The 14,856-nt window shown below is 45.9% G+C and overlaps 1 protein-coding gene across 1 annotated transcript in view; it reads left to right on the top strand.

Annotated features, from left to right (window-relative positions):
• Positions 1 to 14,856, top strand: part of MMS22L (MMS22 like, DNA repair protein) — a 239,496-nt gene that overhangs the window by 32,701 nt on the left and 191,939 nt on the right. Inside the window, exon 5 of the mRNA XM_082251696.1 lies at positions 108 to 285. Within this exon, the coding sequence (XP_082107822.1) occupies positions 108 to 285 (178 nt within the window). The remainder of the gene's footprint in view (positions 1 to 107; positions 286 to 14,856) is intronic.

Raw genomic sequence — 14,856 nt, 5'->3', positions numbered from 1 at the left:
ACATGTAATCAGGCCAATATATAAATAGTCATAAAAATGATTGTTATATATATCTTATAGCCGGAATATCTTATAGCCGGATTTTCCCTGTGATGCATTTTATGTAGATTTTTAGATTCTTCAAAGCAGCAAGATGATATTTTGGCTCATCCTTATGACGAAATGGATGCCCAGTTTCCCTCCAAGCTCATTGAAGAGCTGCACTGTTTGAGCCTGCACATTGGACCATTACAGGAACTTCCAAGCAGCATTCTTGGCGCTTTCACTATCCATCATCATGGCAAGGTTTGTTAAATGTATTTGTCTGATGGTTACATTTACTGCAGAAACTTGGTCTCAAAGCAACTATGTTTTAAAAAGGAAAAAAAAGGCCATTTTGTACTTTCTAACCTGTTACTTTTGTTCTCTTTCCATCTTTCACTTGCAACTTTTTTTGAGAGGCATATTCCCTTGGATTGAGTAGTACAGTTTGAAACATTAGTTCTTTTTTTGATTGTAAGTAGAGTTTTAATTTGCCTATGTGTTACTCTCACTGGTTCCTCCCTCCCCTTTGGTGGTGCTGGTGCCCAGGACAAATGCCTTGCTCTGAGAAATCAGGTGGTGTCACTTCAATATCTGACAGACCCTTCAATTTGACTTTGCATAAGGGTTCTGGGAAATATGGTGGCCTCCTTCAAGACAGTTCTCTTTGCCCAGGTTCATTTATTCATTCATTCATTCATTCATTCATTCAGCTGAATATCTTCTCTACATGGGACAGGAGGAAGCAGCTGTTGAACTTTGATGCAGTTACACCTCAAATTGGTACGTTCTCTGGACTGGTAGATATCTTTTATAAATGCTGGAGATGAGGCAAAGTCAGTCCTCCCACTGTCCTGTAAGGTGCTGACAACAAATGCCAACCTGGAGGGTTGGGATGGAGTTATGAACAATATTTCGGTCCAGAGGACTTGGTCACCACAGGAGAGGTCGTTACCTATCCGTATACTGGAATTGTGGGCACATCATCTTCCCAGCTGCATTGGACAGTGCAGTTGACTGGCCTTCCTGTAAGGGTTCAGTCAGAATTCATCACTGTGGTAGTGTACAGTACATACTGTATATTAGGGAGGCATCAGAAATCAGACTGCTTAGGAGAAACGAATCTCATCTAGCCTTGGTTGGAACATTCTGTTCCTGCCCTGCCTGTTTACATTCCAGTCGTGGAAAATTGTCTGTCAGATTTTCCCAGCCATCAACTACTCTCTGGTGGCGTGGGCCCTTCACCCAGAAGTGTTTGAGGGACTTTTGAATAGGACATTGCCTTTTCTGCATCGACCCAATCTCCTGTGACAAGGTCGTATCTTCCATCGTGGAAACTGTTTTTGAGAGATGGGAGTATCTGATCCCTATTCTGCTCAGAATAGGAATTAGAAATGTGACTTAAAAGGAAAATTTTATTCCAGGGCTTGACAGTATTTTTTATTTTTTGACTGGTTTGAGGCTTGGGGACTTTTTCCTCATAAGTATGTCATGGGCCATTTCCCTGGCTTTTCTCGAATCTGGGGTCGACCAGGCAGGGTGTGGCCTTGCTAGTTTTTACACAGACCTGTTTGTTTTAACATTGTTTGCCTTTGTACAAGGGATCACGTGTATTAAAAATACAGAAAGGAGTATATAAGGAGCCAAAGAAGTTTCGGGAGAAACCAGCCCTATATAAAATTGGAACAAAAAAACTACAACCCCCTTTGTGGAGGGGGCAGTAAAGAATGGGCTTTTAAATGGTAACTCCCAAATAATACATTCATGTATAAAAAAATAAAACTTTTCAATATTTATTACTATACATATACATAAGTTGATATGAGGAGGAAAAAGATTTTTCCTAAAAAAAAAAAAAAAAAAAAAAAACATGAAGACAAGAAAAAGTCTAATCCTGGTACAAAAAAGGTATCACAACTGAATAATTGCTAACATGTTTCATGGTATATTAAAGCTGTTTTCTTATTAAAGCCGTTTCTTCAGAGCAATTAACTTGTCCCCATCGAATTTGACATGTCCATTAGCTATGAAAACAAAAAAGGAACAAAAGGAGGCTATGCATATAATAATAATATAACAAAGCTTCAGGGGTATATTACAGAAAGGGAAAAGGGGGAGGGGGAGAAGAGAGGGAAAAAAAAAAAAACACACAGGTGCGAATTATCTGACATGGCAACTGTAGAACGGATATGTTCCAGCTAAGGGGAGACCAAAAGTAAATGCTTCAAGGCTGCAGGGTCTAATTTTAATTGCCTCCGCTCGCTGTTCTCCTATAAAGAGCAGTAATTCATGGACACTTTACCACGCCTTCTTGTATGCAATCTTGAGAGATCTATGACTGTACCCTCTTCTAAGAAACCTCTGTTTCCCCAGTCATCCTCCAGGACGGTCACATGAGAGATAGGCTCCACCTCCTACAGGAAACACAAGCACACAAGTTTAAAACAAGCCGCCCTAGGCTGCCCCTTCAGTTCTTGTGTTTCCTGCGTCCCGCAAACACAGCACCAGGGGATATCTCCCCAGTTTGTTTTTTTCAGGACCTGGAAACAGGTTCTTATTACCCAGGGCAGGTGTCCCTGAGTACCCCTGAGACCAACTGAACATGACTGGCGAGGCCGTCAGTCCCAGGCACAGGAAAGGGGGACAAAAAGTGGGGGGCACAGCCCCAACACAGAAACCCCACAGCAACCTTCCCCTGTGACAGGTAAATTACAGAGGAAGGACCAAAAAGAGGGTTTCCAAAAGAGGCCATCCCCGCTTTAGGCTAAGTAGGGGATGGCTACACAGCCCTGACGCCACTCACCGGGACTCCAGGCGGTTCTCCCCGGTGCAGTCGGCATTTCGGCAGCCTCCGGGCAGGGCTCAGGGAGATGACAACGGCCGATACATCTCTCAGCAGAAACAGCAAGACTCTCTGTCTTCCGGGAGCGGAAGTGACGTCACCAAGATGGCGCCCGCACAGGAAGTGCCTCGGCAGCCATCTTGGAAAAGGCAAACTATACGGCCGGCCTTTTCGGCAGCCCCGGAGGGGGGATTCAGGTAAGAAACACGGCGGTTCGATTCCGGCGGTCCAGGGGAATAGGCTACCATCCATCATGATGCCCCTCGCGACCGGCCCCAAAACAAACAGCTGAACGGACAGGGAGCGAGGCGGAAGTGACCTCACCAAGATGGCACCCGCACAGGAAGTGCCTCGGCAGCCATCTTGGCTTAGGGAAAATCCCAGTACAATCTGCAGTAAATGCCCTTCCACTGGGCGGACCCGGGGACCGTTTTGGCGCGAATTTTTAAACATAAAAAGCAACCCAAATAAAGCAGCAGCGGTCACCTCAGGAGAATACAACTGTACAAATCCTGCAGTGAACCCCTCCAGGCGGCACAATGGCGGAGGACCGTACCATATTGCCAGAGGCTGCAGAACCCAGCCCCAGCTCTCACTCGGTAAGTGAGCAAGGGGCAAATAGAAAAATGAAGAGACTCACAGAAGTAAGGCTAAATTGCTTACCCCTGGTTTTTTCTTTCACCCAATCCTCTCCCTCCTACTCTTCCTCTCTCCCCTACTTTCCGCCTGCATCCCTGCAGACCAAATGCCAGGAACAGACAGTCAGTCCGAATAAGCCAAAAAAGAGAAAATACTGCCGCACATGCGGCACAAAACTGCCAACAGAAAGCGACAAACTTTTATGCAGTAAATGCATTAAAAAGATAGTCAACGAGGAAGCAAGCCCATTAGCTAAGGATCTTTCTGATTTCAAGAAAGAAATGACAGCCACAATGCAGTCCCTGCAGGCTACAATTAATGCCATGAAAGGAGAAGAACAGCCCTCCACGGCAGCAAAAGGAAAAACCCCTAAACCCAAGGGGAAACCCAAACCGATACCCCAACCAAGCTCCGAATCGGAAGAGGGGGAATTGCTTGACGAAAGCAGCTCTGATTCAGAGGATGATCCGGGAACGGCCGAAACTCAAAGAACGACTAAACGCCTGTTTCCGGCGGAGGAAACTGAAAAATTACTACAGGCCATATACATAACCGAAGACATCCCAGAAACACTCCCCACAGTCTCCATCAGGGATAGACTTTACAGGGGACTCCAGGAAGAGAAACCCAGAACGTTTCCGATACACCAGGCAATCAAGAACATGATAGAGAAAGAATGGAAGAATCCTGAAAATAAACTTTTCTTTCCCAAGGCGCTGAAGAGACGATTCCCATTCGAAGAGAACCAGATCACCGCGACCAAATGCCCGAAACTGGACACATCTTTGGCGAAAGTTTCGAAAAGATCGGATCTATCCTTCGAGGACATGGGTCAACTAAAAGACCCAATAGATAAAAAAAATGGAGGTGGTACTACGGCGAGCCTATGAGGCAGGGGCTGGGGGGTTTCAGCCCAAAATCGTGAATACTTGCGTGCCCAGAAACGTTTCATTCTGGCTGGAACAACTCAGAAGTCATCTGAGCAAGGTTCCAGGATCAGAAGAAGCCCTGGACTCCCTCCCACTCATCGAGAAAGGAGTGGCATACATGGCGGACGCCTCGGCAGAAGCAGTAAGATTCACCGCCCGAACAACGGGCTTAATAAACGCAACCAGGAGAGCACTATGGCTAAAGACCTGGGAGGGCGACTATGCTTCAAAGAACAAGCTATGTAACATCCCCTTTGACGGCAACCTACTCTTCGGCTCAGAGTTAGAGAAAGTGCTAGAAAGGTCAGCCGATAAAACAAAGGGTTTTCCGTTCAAAAAACCCAAACAGGGGGAAAAAACAGTCCTTTCGTCAACCAAGACGAGAAAACCAGGTGAAAAGGGGAAGACCCCAGACCCAACGCCGGTGGAACTTCAACCGGAACAAGGGCAGGACCAATTTTCTGTTCCCCAAACCCGCATCCACCAGCAAAACCCAATGACGCCAGCCGGACGGCGGTGGGGGGCAGACTACGTCATTTCCTCCCACAATGGAAAACTTTTTGTTCAAATCAATTTATTTTACAGATAATTGCACTGGGTTACATGATAGAATTCGAATCAGCACCCCAGCACACATTCAAAACGACAAAGGTCCAAGCAGGATCAAGGGGAAAAAAACTCCTGTACCTAGAAATCAAAGACCTTCTAAACGAAGGCGTGATAGTGGAGATGCAACCAACACCTCACACCAGAGGACATTACTCTCACATATTCATCAGAGAGAAACCCTCGGGCAGGTCTCGTTTTAATTCTGAATTTAAAGAATCTAAACAAATCCATAAAATACAGAAAGTTCAAGATGGAAACCATCTCCTCGATGAGAACAATTCTACCACCAGCAGCCTTCCTAGTAACACTAGATCTGAAGGACGCTTATCTTCACGTGCCAATCCATCCCGACCACCAAAAGTTCCTGCGTTTCGCCACACAGGAAGGCGCGAAAACACGCCATTTTCAATACCAAGCGCTCCCCTTTGGCATCTCTTCCGCCCCACGCATTTTCACCAAAATAATAGCGGAGGTAGTGCAGGAACTGAGGTTAAAGGGAGTCCAGATAATCCCATACCTGGACGACTTCCTAATTTATGGGGTCTCCAGAGAAGAAACCCTCGCAAACCTACAGAAGACAGAAGAGTTCCTAACTTCTCTGGGGTGGCAAATCAACTTAAAAAAATCAAGCAGAGTTCCCTCCCAAGTGACCATGTTCCTGGGTTACACCATCAACACCATAGAACAGAAAATTATCCTCCCAGAGGAAAAAATAATGAAGCTGGGCAACAAAGCAAACCAACTCGTAACCGAAAAACGGGGAAAAAGGAGAGCAGTCATGTCACTCCTAGGACTGATGGCGACAGCAATTCCGGCGGTCCAGTGGAGCCAACTGCATATGAGAGCTCTACAACACCATCTGCTGCAAGGCTGGAACAAAAATCAAGACTCCCTGGAAGAAGTCATCTCAATCCCAAGAACGGTCAGGGAAACCCTAAACTGGTGGACCAGGAAGCTCACCCTAGGAAGAGGCAGACCGTGGCTACCACACACACAAGTTCGGGTCACCACGGACGCAAGCGCCTCAGGGTGGGGAGCACATATAGGGCAGCAAGTCAGACAGGGGCTCTGGGAACCCCAGCTAGCAAGAGCATCTTCCAACCTGAGAGAATTGTCAGCAGTATGGGAGGCCCTGCAGGCATTTCAGGAGATAATACTAGGAAAACATGTCCAGATCCTGTCGGACAATGTAACGACGGCTTACATCAACCACCAAGGGGGAACAAGGTCAAAAACCCTAATGAAGATGGCATACTTGCTCCTCTCCTGGGCAGAAATACACCTCCAGTCGATATCAGCAATACATATAAAGGGCTCACTCAACACGCTAGCAGACATACTAAGTCGACAAAAGCTAGACCCGTCAGAGTGGGAGCTGAACAGGGGGGTTTTTTCCCGAATAACCAAAAGGTGGGGAACCCCGGAGGTAGACCTCTTTGCCTCGGCAAGCAACAGGAAGACAAAGCGATACTTCTCCCTAAAGAGGGAGACAGACTCCCTAGGAGTAGACGCACTGGGCTTCCCATCGTCTTTTGAACTAGGGTACGCTTTTCCGCCCATACAGCTAATGCCCAAAACACTTTGGAAGATACGGACGGAGAAGGCGAGGGTAATCCTGATAACACCCTACTGGCCAAAAAGGTCTTGGTTCTCGGTCCTGGGAAACATGACAGAAGAAAAACCCTGGACCCTACCAATACAAGAAGACCTTCTCCTACAGTCAGGAGCTTACTACCCCCATCTCCAAACCTTAAAGTTGACAGCCTGGCTGTTGAACGGGGCATCCTACGGGGAAAGGGACTTACCCCAAAGGTGGTAGAAACTCTGCTGAAAAGCAGAAAACCGGTTACGCAAAAAATTTACGGGAAAATTTGGAACAAATATTCTGATAACATGCGCCAGAGGAACAAAGACCTACACGAGGTCAGCACGGTACTAGAATTCCTACTAGACGGAGCCGAAGCAGGGCTGGCGATACGCACCCTTAAAGTGCATACGGCAGCTCTCTCAGTCTTTCTGGACGACCAACTCAGCGTAAACCCGCTAATCAAACGATTTTTCAAATCAATTGCCAGAACACGACCAGTGCAAACCACAAAGGTGGCTCCATGGGACCTCTCTCTGGTACTCAGGGCACTTACCCAAGCACCTTTCGAGCCAATTTCGGAATCCTCCACAAAAAACCTAACACTGAAAACGGCTTTCCTGGTGGCAATCACGTCAGCCAGAAGGGTCAGTGAAATCCAAGCTTTTTCCATAAAAGAACCGTTTCTTACTGTCTTCCCAGACAAGCTGATACTCAAAACGGATCCACTGTTCCTCCCTAAAGTCTCTTCAGACTTCCATCGTACACAAGAAGTCATACTACCATCCTTATGTCAAAACCCAACAAACCAGGGGGAAGAAAAATTTTCAACCCTGGATGTCAGGAGGTGCACTTTGGCCTACCTTGAAGCCACCAAACAATTTAGAAAATCCTCAAATCTGTTTGTACTATTTGGAGGTACACAAAAAGGAAAAACGGCATCTAAAAGTTCCATTGCAAAATGGATCAGAAATGTAATTAAAATAGCCTACGACAGCCAGGAATCAGCTAGACTAACAAACATAAAAGCTCATTCCACACGCTCCATAGCCACTTCATGGGCAGAAAGAGCTGGGGCATCCATTGATCAGATCTGCCGAGCAGCCATCTGGTCCAGCGACTCCACGTTCGTGAATCACTACAGGATCCACCTGGTCTCCGCCCAAGACCTAACCTTTGGTCGTAAGGTCCTGCAAGCGGTAGTCCCACCCTAGGTATGAATCTTTGGGGTCTCATGTGACCGTCCTGGAGGATGACTGGGGAATAAGGGAGTTATTACCTGATAACTCCTTTTCCAGGAATCCTCCAGGACGGTAGACCCCCACCCTTATAGAAATGAGATACTAAGTCCATATATCAGCACATGTGTGCTGGACGACAAGGAAATCTTTATACAACTGAAGGGGCAGCCTAGGGCGGCTTGTTTTAAACTTGTGTGCTTGTGTTTCCTGTAGGAGGTGGAGCCGATCTCTCATGTGACCGTCCTGGAGGATTCCTGGAAAAGGAGTTATCAGGTAATAATAACTCCCTTATTCAAATCCTGGGCCTGTAATTTAAAGTTGGCATCATTCGTGCAATTCCTGCGTACTCTTAAGTACTGACCAGTCGGAATGCCTCGAATGAGATGTCGAGGGTGGGCACTCTGGGCGTGAAGTAAAGAGTTCCCGGCTGTCCGTTTTCTAAATAGATCGGTTGCCACCAAACCATCATGTTTAATAATCAAAAGATCTAGAAAGGGCAAAGTGTTCTGATGCATATTCAATGTGATACGTAAATGAAACTCATTAACATTGAGTTTATCAACTCCAACATCTCTTTGGGCTCAGTCCAAAAAATGAGGATATCGTCGATGCACCTCTGCCATAATGAAACATGGCGCAGGTACATTGACAAGTCATCATCAGCTAAGATTCACCGCTCCCCCCCCCCAGGTATAGGTTAGCATATCAGGGAGCACAGGTGGTCCCCATAGCCACCCCCATACCTGGAGGTATTGAGAGCAGTCAAACATAAAAGCATTGTGATAGAGTATAAGCTCAGAATGACATCATTGTATTCAGAGTGAATATTATATTAAAAAGCTACGCACAGTGGCCAGCCCTAAAAGGTATTTTCTATGCCCAACGAGAGAGTCTCCGTCCAGGAGCTCTTTTCTTTCCCCTCCCCTTCCTCCCCCTCTCTTCCCTTCCCCTTTCAGTGTATGGCCCCACCCCTTTGGTCTTTTTAAGGAGTGGAGCTTCCTGGTATGGGCCCAATATGGATGGGTCTTCAGGAGATCCAGGCATCCGGCAATCAGACTTGTTGTTTATCTCTTGCATCAATATACGGTATATGAGCAATGTCTATGTACTCGGTTTGAAAGCTGGAAGAGGGTAAGCAGTAAGCTTTTCTGTGTGTTTAGATTCAATTGATTGGTTTTCAATAGACTTGTTCGTATGCTATCCTTGTTGCACAGATTTGCTGCAAATCCTCTTTGGATCGATTTTAACAAAGTCACTAGATCACTTTTACTATTCTGTTTTGGACTTTGGAGGAGATACATGACCCCACAGGCTTGATGCATTTACTTTTGGTCTCCCCTTAGCTGGAACATATCTGTTCTACAGTTGACATGTCAGGTAATTCGCACATGTTTTTTTTTTTTTTTTTCTACACCCCCCCCCCCCCCCTTTCCCTTTCTGTAATATACCCCTTAAGCTTTCTTATGTTATAGTTACTAAATGTATAGCTTCCTTTTTTTTGTTCCTTTTTTGCTTTCATAGCTAATGGACATGTGTGAAATTCAATGGGGACAAGTTACTTGCTCTGAAGAAGTGGCTTTAATATAACGTGAAACATGTTGGCAATTATTCAGTGGTGATAGACTGTTGTTTTTCTTGTCTTCATGTTTGTCTTTTTTTATGAAAAAAACATTTTTCTCTTTGTATCAACTTTGTTGTATATGTATTGTAATAAATATTGAAAAGTTTTTTTTATACATGAATGTGTTTATTATTTAGGAGTAACCATTTAAAAGCCCATTCTTTACTGCCCCCTCCACAAAGGGGTTGTAGTTTTTTGGGTCATATGTATTGTTTCACCAGTTAGGACTGTGTTGACTCCATGAATCCTCAGTTTGGTACTTTCCATGTTGCAGAAATCTCCTTTTCAAACCCATCCTGGAAAATTGGTTAGTCCTTCTAACACAGGTTATTAGTTTGGTCGCTGTTACTTCAACTCATAGTTTCAGAGTCGGCTGCTTTTACCTGTAAGCAACCCTTCCTGATGCTCCACTGTGACCAGATGGTTTTACGGTCTCCGCCGGCTTTTACCTTTTTTACCGGCCTTTTTAAAGGTGATATTTGTTTATTCTTTTTCAGTACATTGTTACCATTGTTCACTATGGTAAGAATGTGGAATTCTCTTCCACTAGCAGTAGTATCAGCAGGAATAAAAACAAAAAGCAGAGCCCCTCTAAGGCTCCTTTCACACGGCCGCTCCTTTTTTTCTTCCACGTGTGCCCGCATATCATCCCATCCGTTTGCGGATGATATGCGGACATAATGTAAGTATATGGCACTGCGGATGTCAGTGGATGACACCGCTGACATCCGATTTTCCTTCCTTTCCGTTTTTTACACGGAAGGAAAAATGGGGTTCTGTTCCATTTGTAAAAACGGAACAGAACTGAAAGGAGGAAAATCGGGTGTCAGCGGATAGTATTCCGCTGACACCCGCAGTGCCATTCACTTACATTATGTCCGCAAATCATACGCAAACGGATGGGATGATTTGCGGACACACGGAGCGGCCGTGTGAAAGGAGCCTAAGTGTTATCAGTTTAATTAAAGGGTAAGGCAGGTACAGGAAAACTGCTCACATTTAAAACAGTATAAAATAGCCTTACCAACTATGTAACTTTCTTTCTGTCCTAAGCCCTAGATGCCAGCAGACAAGCTTTTCATACATTGGGTGTGGTACGTGCAGTTAAGATTTACCTAAAGTGAACTCCTGCAAAATTTGTCTTTTTTCCTTTTTTTGTGTGGTTTCTGAAGGCCCAAGTAAGGGTCACAGATTCTACATCTACCATTTCCCAATGGATCGGTCAGCTTGTTTCTCAAGCTTATATTCTAAGGGACAAAGTTCCACTTTTTTTTTTTTTTTTTGGCGAATGCCTATTCTACTAGGAGTGTTGGTCAGTGGCGATTGGTGCTCAAAATTTTTTTTGGGGGGGGGGGGCGGGCGCAAACGGAAAAATGTAATAGGCATTGCTTTGCTGCAAAAAACGCTTTAAAAAAATTGCGTGACTTTGAGGTCACAAAAGTGTGAAAGGGGCCTTCAGTAATCAAGATATAGTGTGCCCCCTTCAATGCAGAGTGACCAGCATGCCCCCCTTCAATGCAGAGAGACCAGCGTGCCCCCCTTCAATGCAGAGAGACCAGTGTGCCCCCCTTCAATGCAGAGAGACCAGTGTGCCCCCCTTCAATGCAGAGAGACCAGTGTGCCCCCCTTCAATGCAGAGAGACCAGTGTGCCCCCCTTCAATGCAGAGAGACCAGTGTGCCCCCCTTCAATGCAGAGAGACCAGTGTGCCCCCCTTCAATGCAGAGAGACCAGTGTGCCCCCCTTCAATGCAGAGAGACCAGTGTGCCCCCCTTCAATGCAGAGAGACCAGTGTGCCCCCCTTCAATGCAGAGAGACCAGTGTGCCCCCCTTCAATGCAGAGAGACCAGTGTGCCCCCCTTCAATGCAGAGAGACCAGTGTGCCCCCCTTCAATGCAGAGAGACCAGTGTGCCCCCCTTCAATGCAGAGAGACCAGTGTGCCCCCCTTCAATGCAGAGAGACCAGTGTGCCCCCCTTCAATGCAGAGAGACCAGTGTGCCCCCCTTCAATGCAGAGAGACCAGTGTGCCCCCCTTCAATGCAGAGAGACCAGTGTGCCCCCCTTCAATGCAGAGAGACCAGTGTGCCCCCCTTCAATGCAGAGAGACCAGTGTGCCCCCCTTCAATGCAGAGAGACCAGTGTGCCCCCCTTCAATGCAGAGAGACCAGTGTGCCCCCCTTCAATGCAGAGAGACCAGTGTGCCCCCCTTCAATGCAGAGAGACCAGTGTGCCCCCCTTCAATGCAGAGAGACCAGTGTGCCCCCCTTCAATGCAGAGAGACCAGTGTGCCCCCCTTCAATGCAGAGAGACCAGTGTGCCCCCCTTCAATGCAGAGAGACCAGTGTGCCCCCCTTCAATGCAGAGAGACCAGTGTGCCCCCCTTCAATGCAGAGAGACCAGTGTGCCCCCCTTCAATGCAGAGAGACCAGTGTGCCCCCTTCAATGCAGAGAGACCAGTGTGCCCCCCTTCAATGCAGAGAGACCAGTGTGCCCCCCTTCAATGCAGAGAGACCAGTGTGCCCCCCTTCAATGCAGAGAGACCAGTGTGCCCCCCTTCAATGCAGAGAGACCAGTGTGCCCCCCTTCAATGCAGAGAGACCAGTGTGCCCCCCTTCAATGCAGAGAGACCAGTGTGCCCCCCTTCAATGCAGAGAGACCAGTGTGCCCCCCTTCAATGCAGAGAGACCAGTGTGCCCCCCTTCAATGCAGAGAGACCAGTGTGCCCCCCTTCAATGCAGAGAGACCAGTGTGCCCCCCTTCAATGCAGAGAGACCAGTGTGCCCCCCTTCAATGCAGAGAGACCAGTGTGCCCCCCTTCAATGCAGAGAGACCAGTGTGCCCCCCTTCAATGCAGAGAGACCAGTGTGCCCCCCTTCAATGCAGAGAGACCAGTGTGCCCCCCTTCAATGCAGAGAGACCAGTGTGCCCCCCTTCAATGCAGAGAGACCAGTGTGCCCCCCTTCAATGCAGAGAGACCAGTGTGCCCCCTTTCAATGCAGAGTGACCAGCGTAGCGTGCCGTGTCCCAAGCCCCCCCCCCCCCCCCCCCCCGAGACCAGTGCACTTGCATCCCACAGCGACGGCTTCTCCTCAGTCCCCAGCAAAACACTCAACGCTCCAAAAAGCTTCTTTTTGGGCAGATTACAGGCATTTTTGTTAGATGTCAATGCCTGCCTCCAAACACCTGCAAAAAAGGCCTATAAAAAAACGCCTATAAAATAGCAACGCCTAGATGTGAACGTAGCCTAAGACAAGAGAAGATTTTTTTCCAGGTAAACTCAAAATCCAATTGTTTTCTTTATGTAAGAGAGCTAGTAATGACTGCCTAGTAAACGCTTTTTAGCATTGTGTTTACTTTTAGGATAAAGCCAAGTGTAGCACATATTGACATTTTTGGCTGAAGGAAATGTACCTTGCAGTGGAATTAGTAAAGTGAATGTGTCAGAGTAACAGTGTGCCCAGACTAACACTGTTGGCTAGGTGAATCTTCTTTAACTACTTGAAGACCGGAAGGATTTGCCCCCTTCCTATTTTGCAATTCGGCACTGTGTTACTTTAACGGACAATTGCGCGGTCGTGCGACGCTGTACCCAAATGAAATTTACATCCATTTTTTCTCCCCACAAATAGGGCTTTCTTTTGGTGGTATTTGATCACCTGTGTGATTTATTTTTTGCGCTATAAACAAAAAAAGCGCGACAATTTTGAAAAAAAAAAATATTTTTCACATTTTGCTATGACATTCCCAAAAAATAATTTTTTTTTAACATTTTAGGCCAATTTGTTTTCGGCTACATATTTTTGGTAAAAAAAAAATCGCAATAAGCGTATTTTTGATTGGTTTGCGCAAACGTTATCGCGTCTACTAACTACGGGAAAGATTTATGTAATTTTTTTTTTTTTTTTGTGGGACTGCTACATTGGGACGGACAGATCGGACCCCTAACTGACATTTTTGACACTTTTTTTTTTTTGGGGGGGTACCAGTGACTTTACTACAGTAATCAGTACTAAAAATATGCACTGTTACTCTAATAATGCCATTGGCAGGGAAGGGGTTAACAAGGGGTTAAATGTGAGCCTAGAGGAGTGATTCTAACTGGGGGGGGTGGCTTCTGAAATGATCATAGAGACGTGATCCTATATAGCAGGATCACATGGGCTCTATGGTCATCCCAGGGAGAAGGACGGTCGCCCCCTAGACCACTGAGAGAGAGCGCCGTACATGTATGCCGATATGCTTGGAAGCGGCTTTCTGCCGCAGTATATCTGCGACGGGCGGTCGTATATGTAAATCCAACATTTCATATTCCTGATATGTGCCTGCTATACCATGTACTTGTATAAAAAAAATATATACAGTGGAACCTTGGTTTACGAGTGCCTTTGTTTACGAGCATTTTGAAAGACGAGCAACATTTTTTTTAAAAATCTGTCCTGGTTTACGAGCACTGTCTTGATATACGAGCAGTTTTATCCACTAAAAGCATGCCATCCCCTCTGTTAATGCCCCTCTGTCACATAACATTATGTGTCCCAGTGCTTCTACTGTATATAAAGATGCCTATATACTGTTTTAGAGTGTTTCCCTGCACTTACTTTGTACGATTCCTGTCCCTCTGTCACTCTCAGCTCTCCGTCCTGTCTGTTCTCCCCGGCGGGAGGGGCCGATCACTCCTCCTGACGTCATCTGAGGAGGAGGGGGAGGAGAGCAACAGAGCAGGGCTGATGAGTCACACAGAGCCAGACACGCTGTAATACACTATAAATTGGCTGTTATATACAATACAGACACAGGGGCACATAATGTTATCTAACAGAGGATATGGCATACTTATACTGTACAGTTATGTACTTTATATATAATACAGCATATCTTTTTATTTATAACATTAAATGCTTGTGGAACGAATCATCTGAGTTTCAATGCTTTCCTATGGGAAAACTTGCTTTGATATACGAGTGTTTTGGATTACAAGCAAGCTGCTGGAACCAATTATACTCGTAAACCAAGGTTCCACTGTATATATATATATATATATATATATATATATATATATATATATGTATATGTATATATATTTTCTTTGTATTGCTTCCTTTTGTATGAAATCCCTGGTATTCCTGCCAGTCCTTCTGCTCTGCTTTCCTATTAAAAACTGATCACGCTAAGCAGAACACACTGTAGTCAGTTCTCTAGCTGTGCTGGAAACTCACTGTGCTCTTCTCCAATCATCAGACTTGTCCTGACACACCCCCCTCCTGCACATCCTTTCACTGGGAAGTTCAGTGTACTGTTGCTTCTCCTCTCCCAGCTCTTATGCAGATGAGAACAGAGAATGTGATCACTTACAAAAAAAAAAAAGAAAT

The sequence above is a fragment of the Pelophylax lessonae genome, assembly GCF_965119305.1.
Source record: "Pelophylax lessonae genome assembly, chromosome: 3".
Classification (NCBI taxonomy): domain Eukaryota; kingdom Metazoa; phylum Chordata; class Amphibia; order Anura; family Ranidae; genus Pelophylax; species Pelophylax lessonae.
Note: the sequence above shows the minus strand (reverse complement) of the source record. Positions and strands in the feature narration are given on the sequence as shown.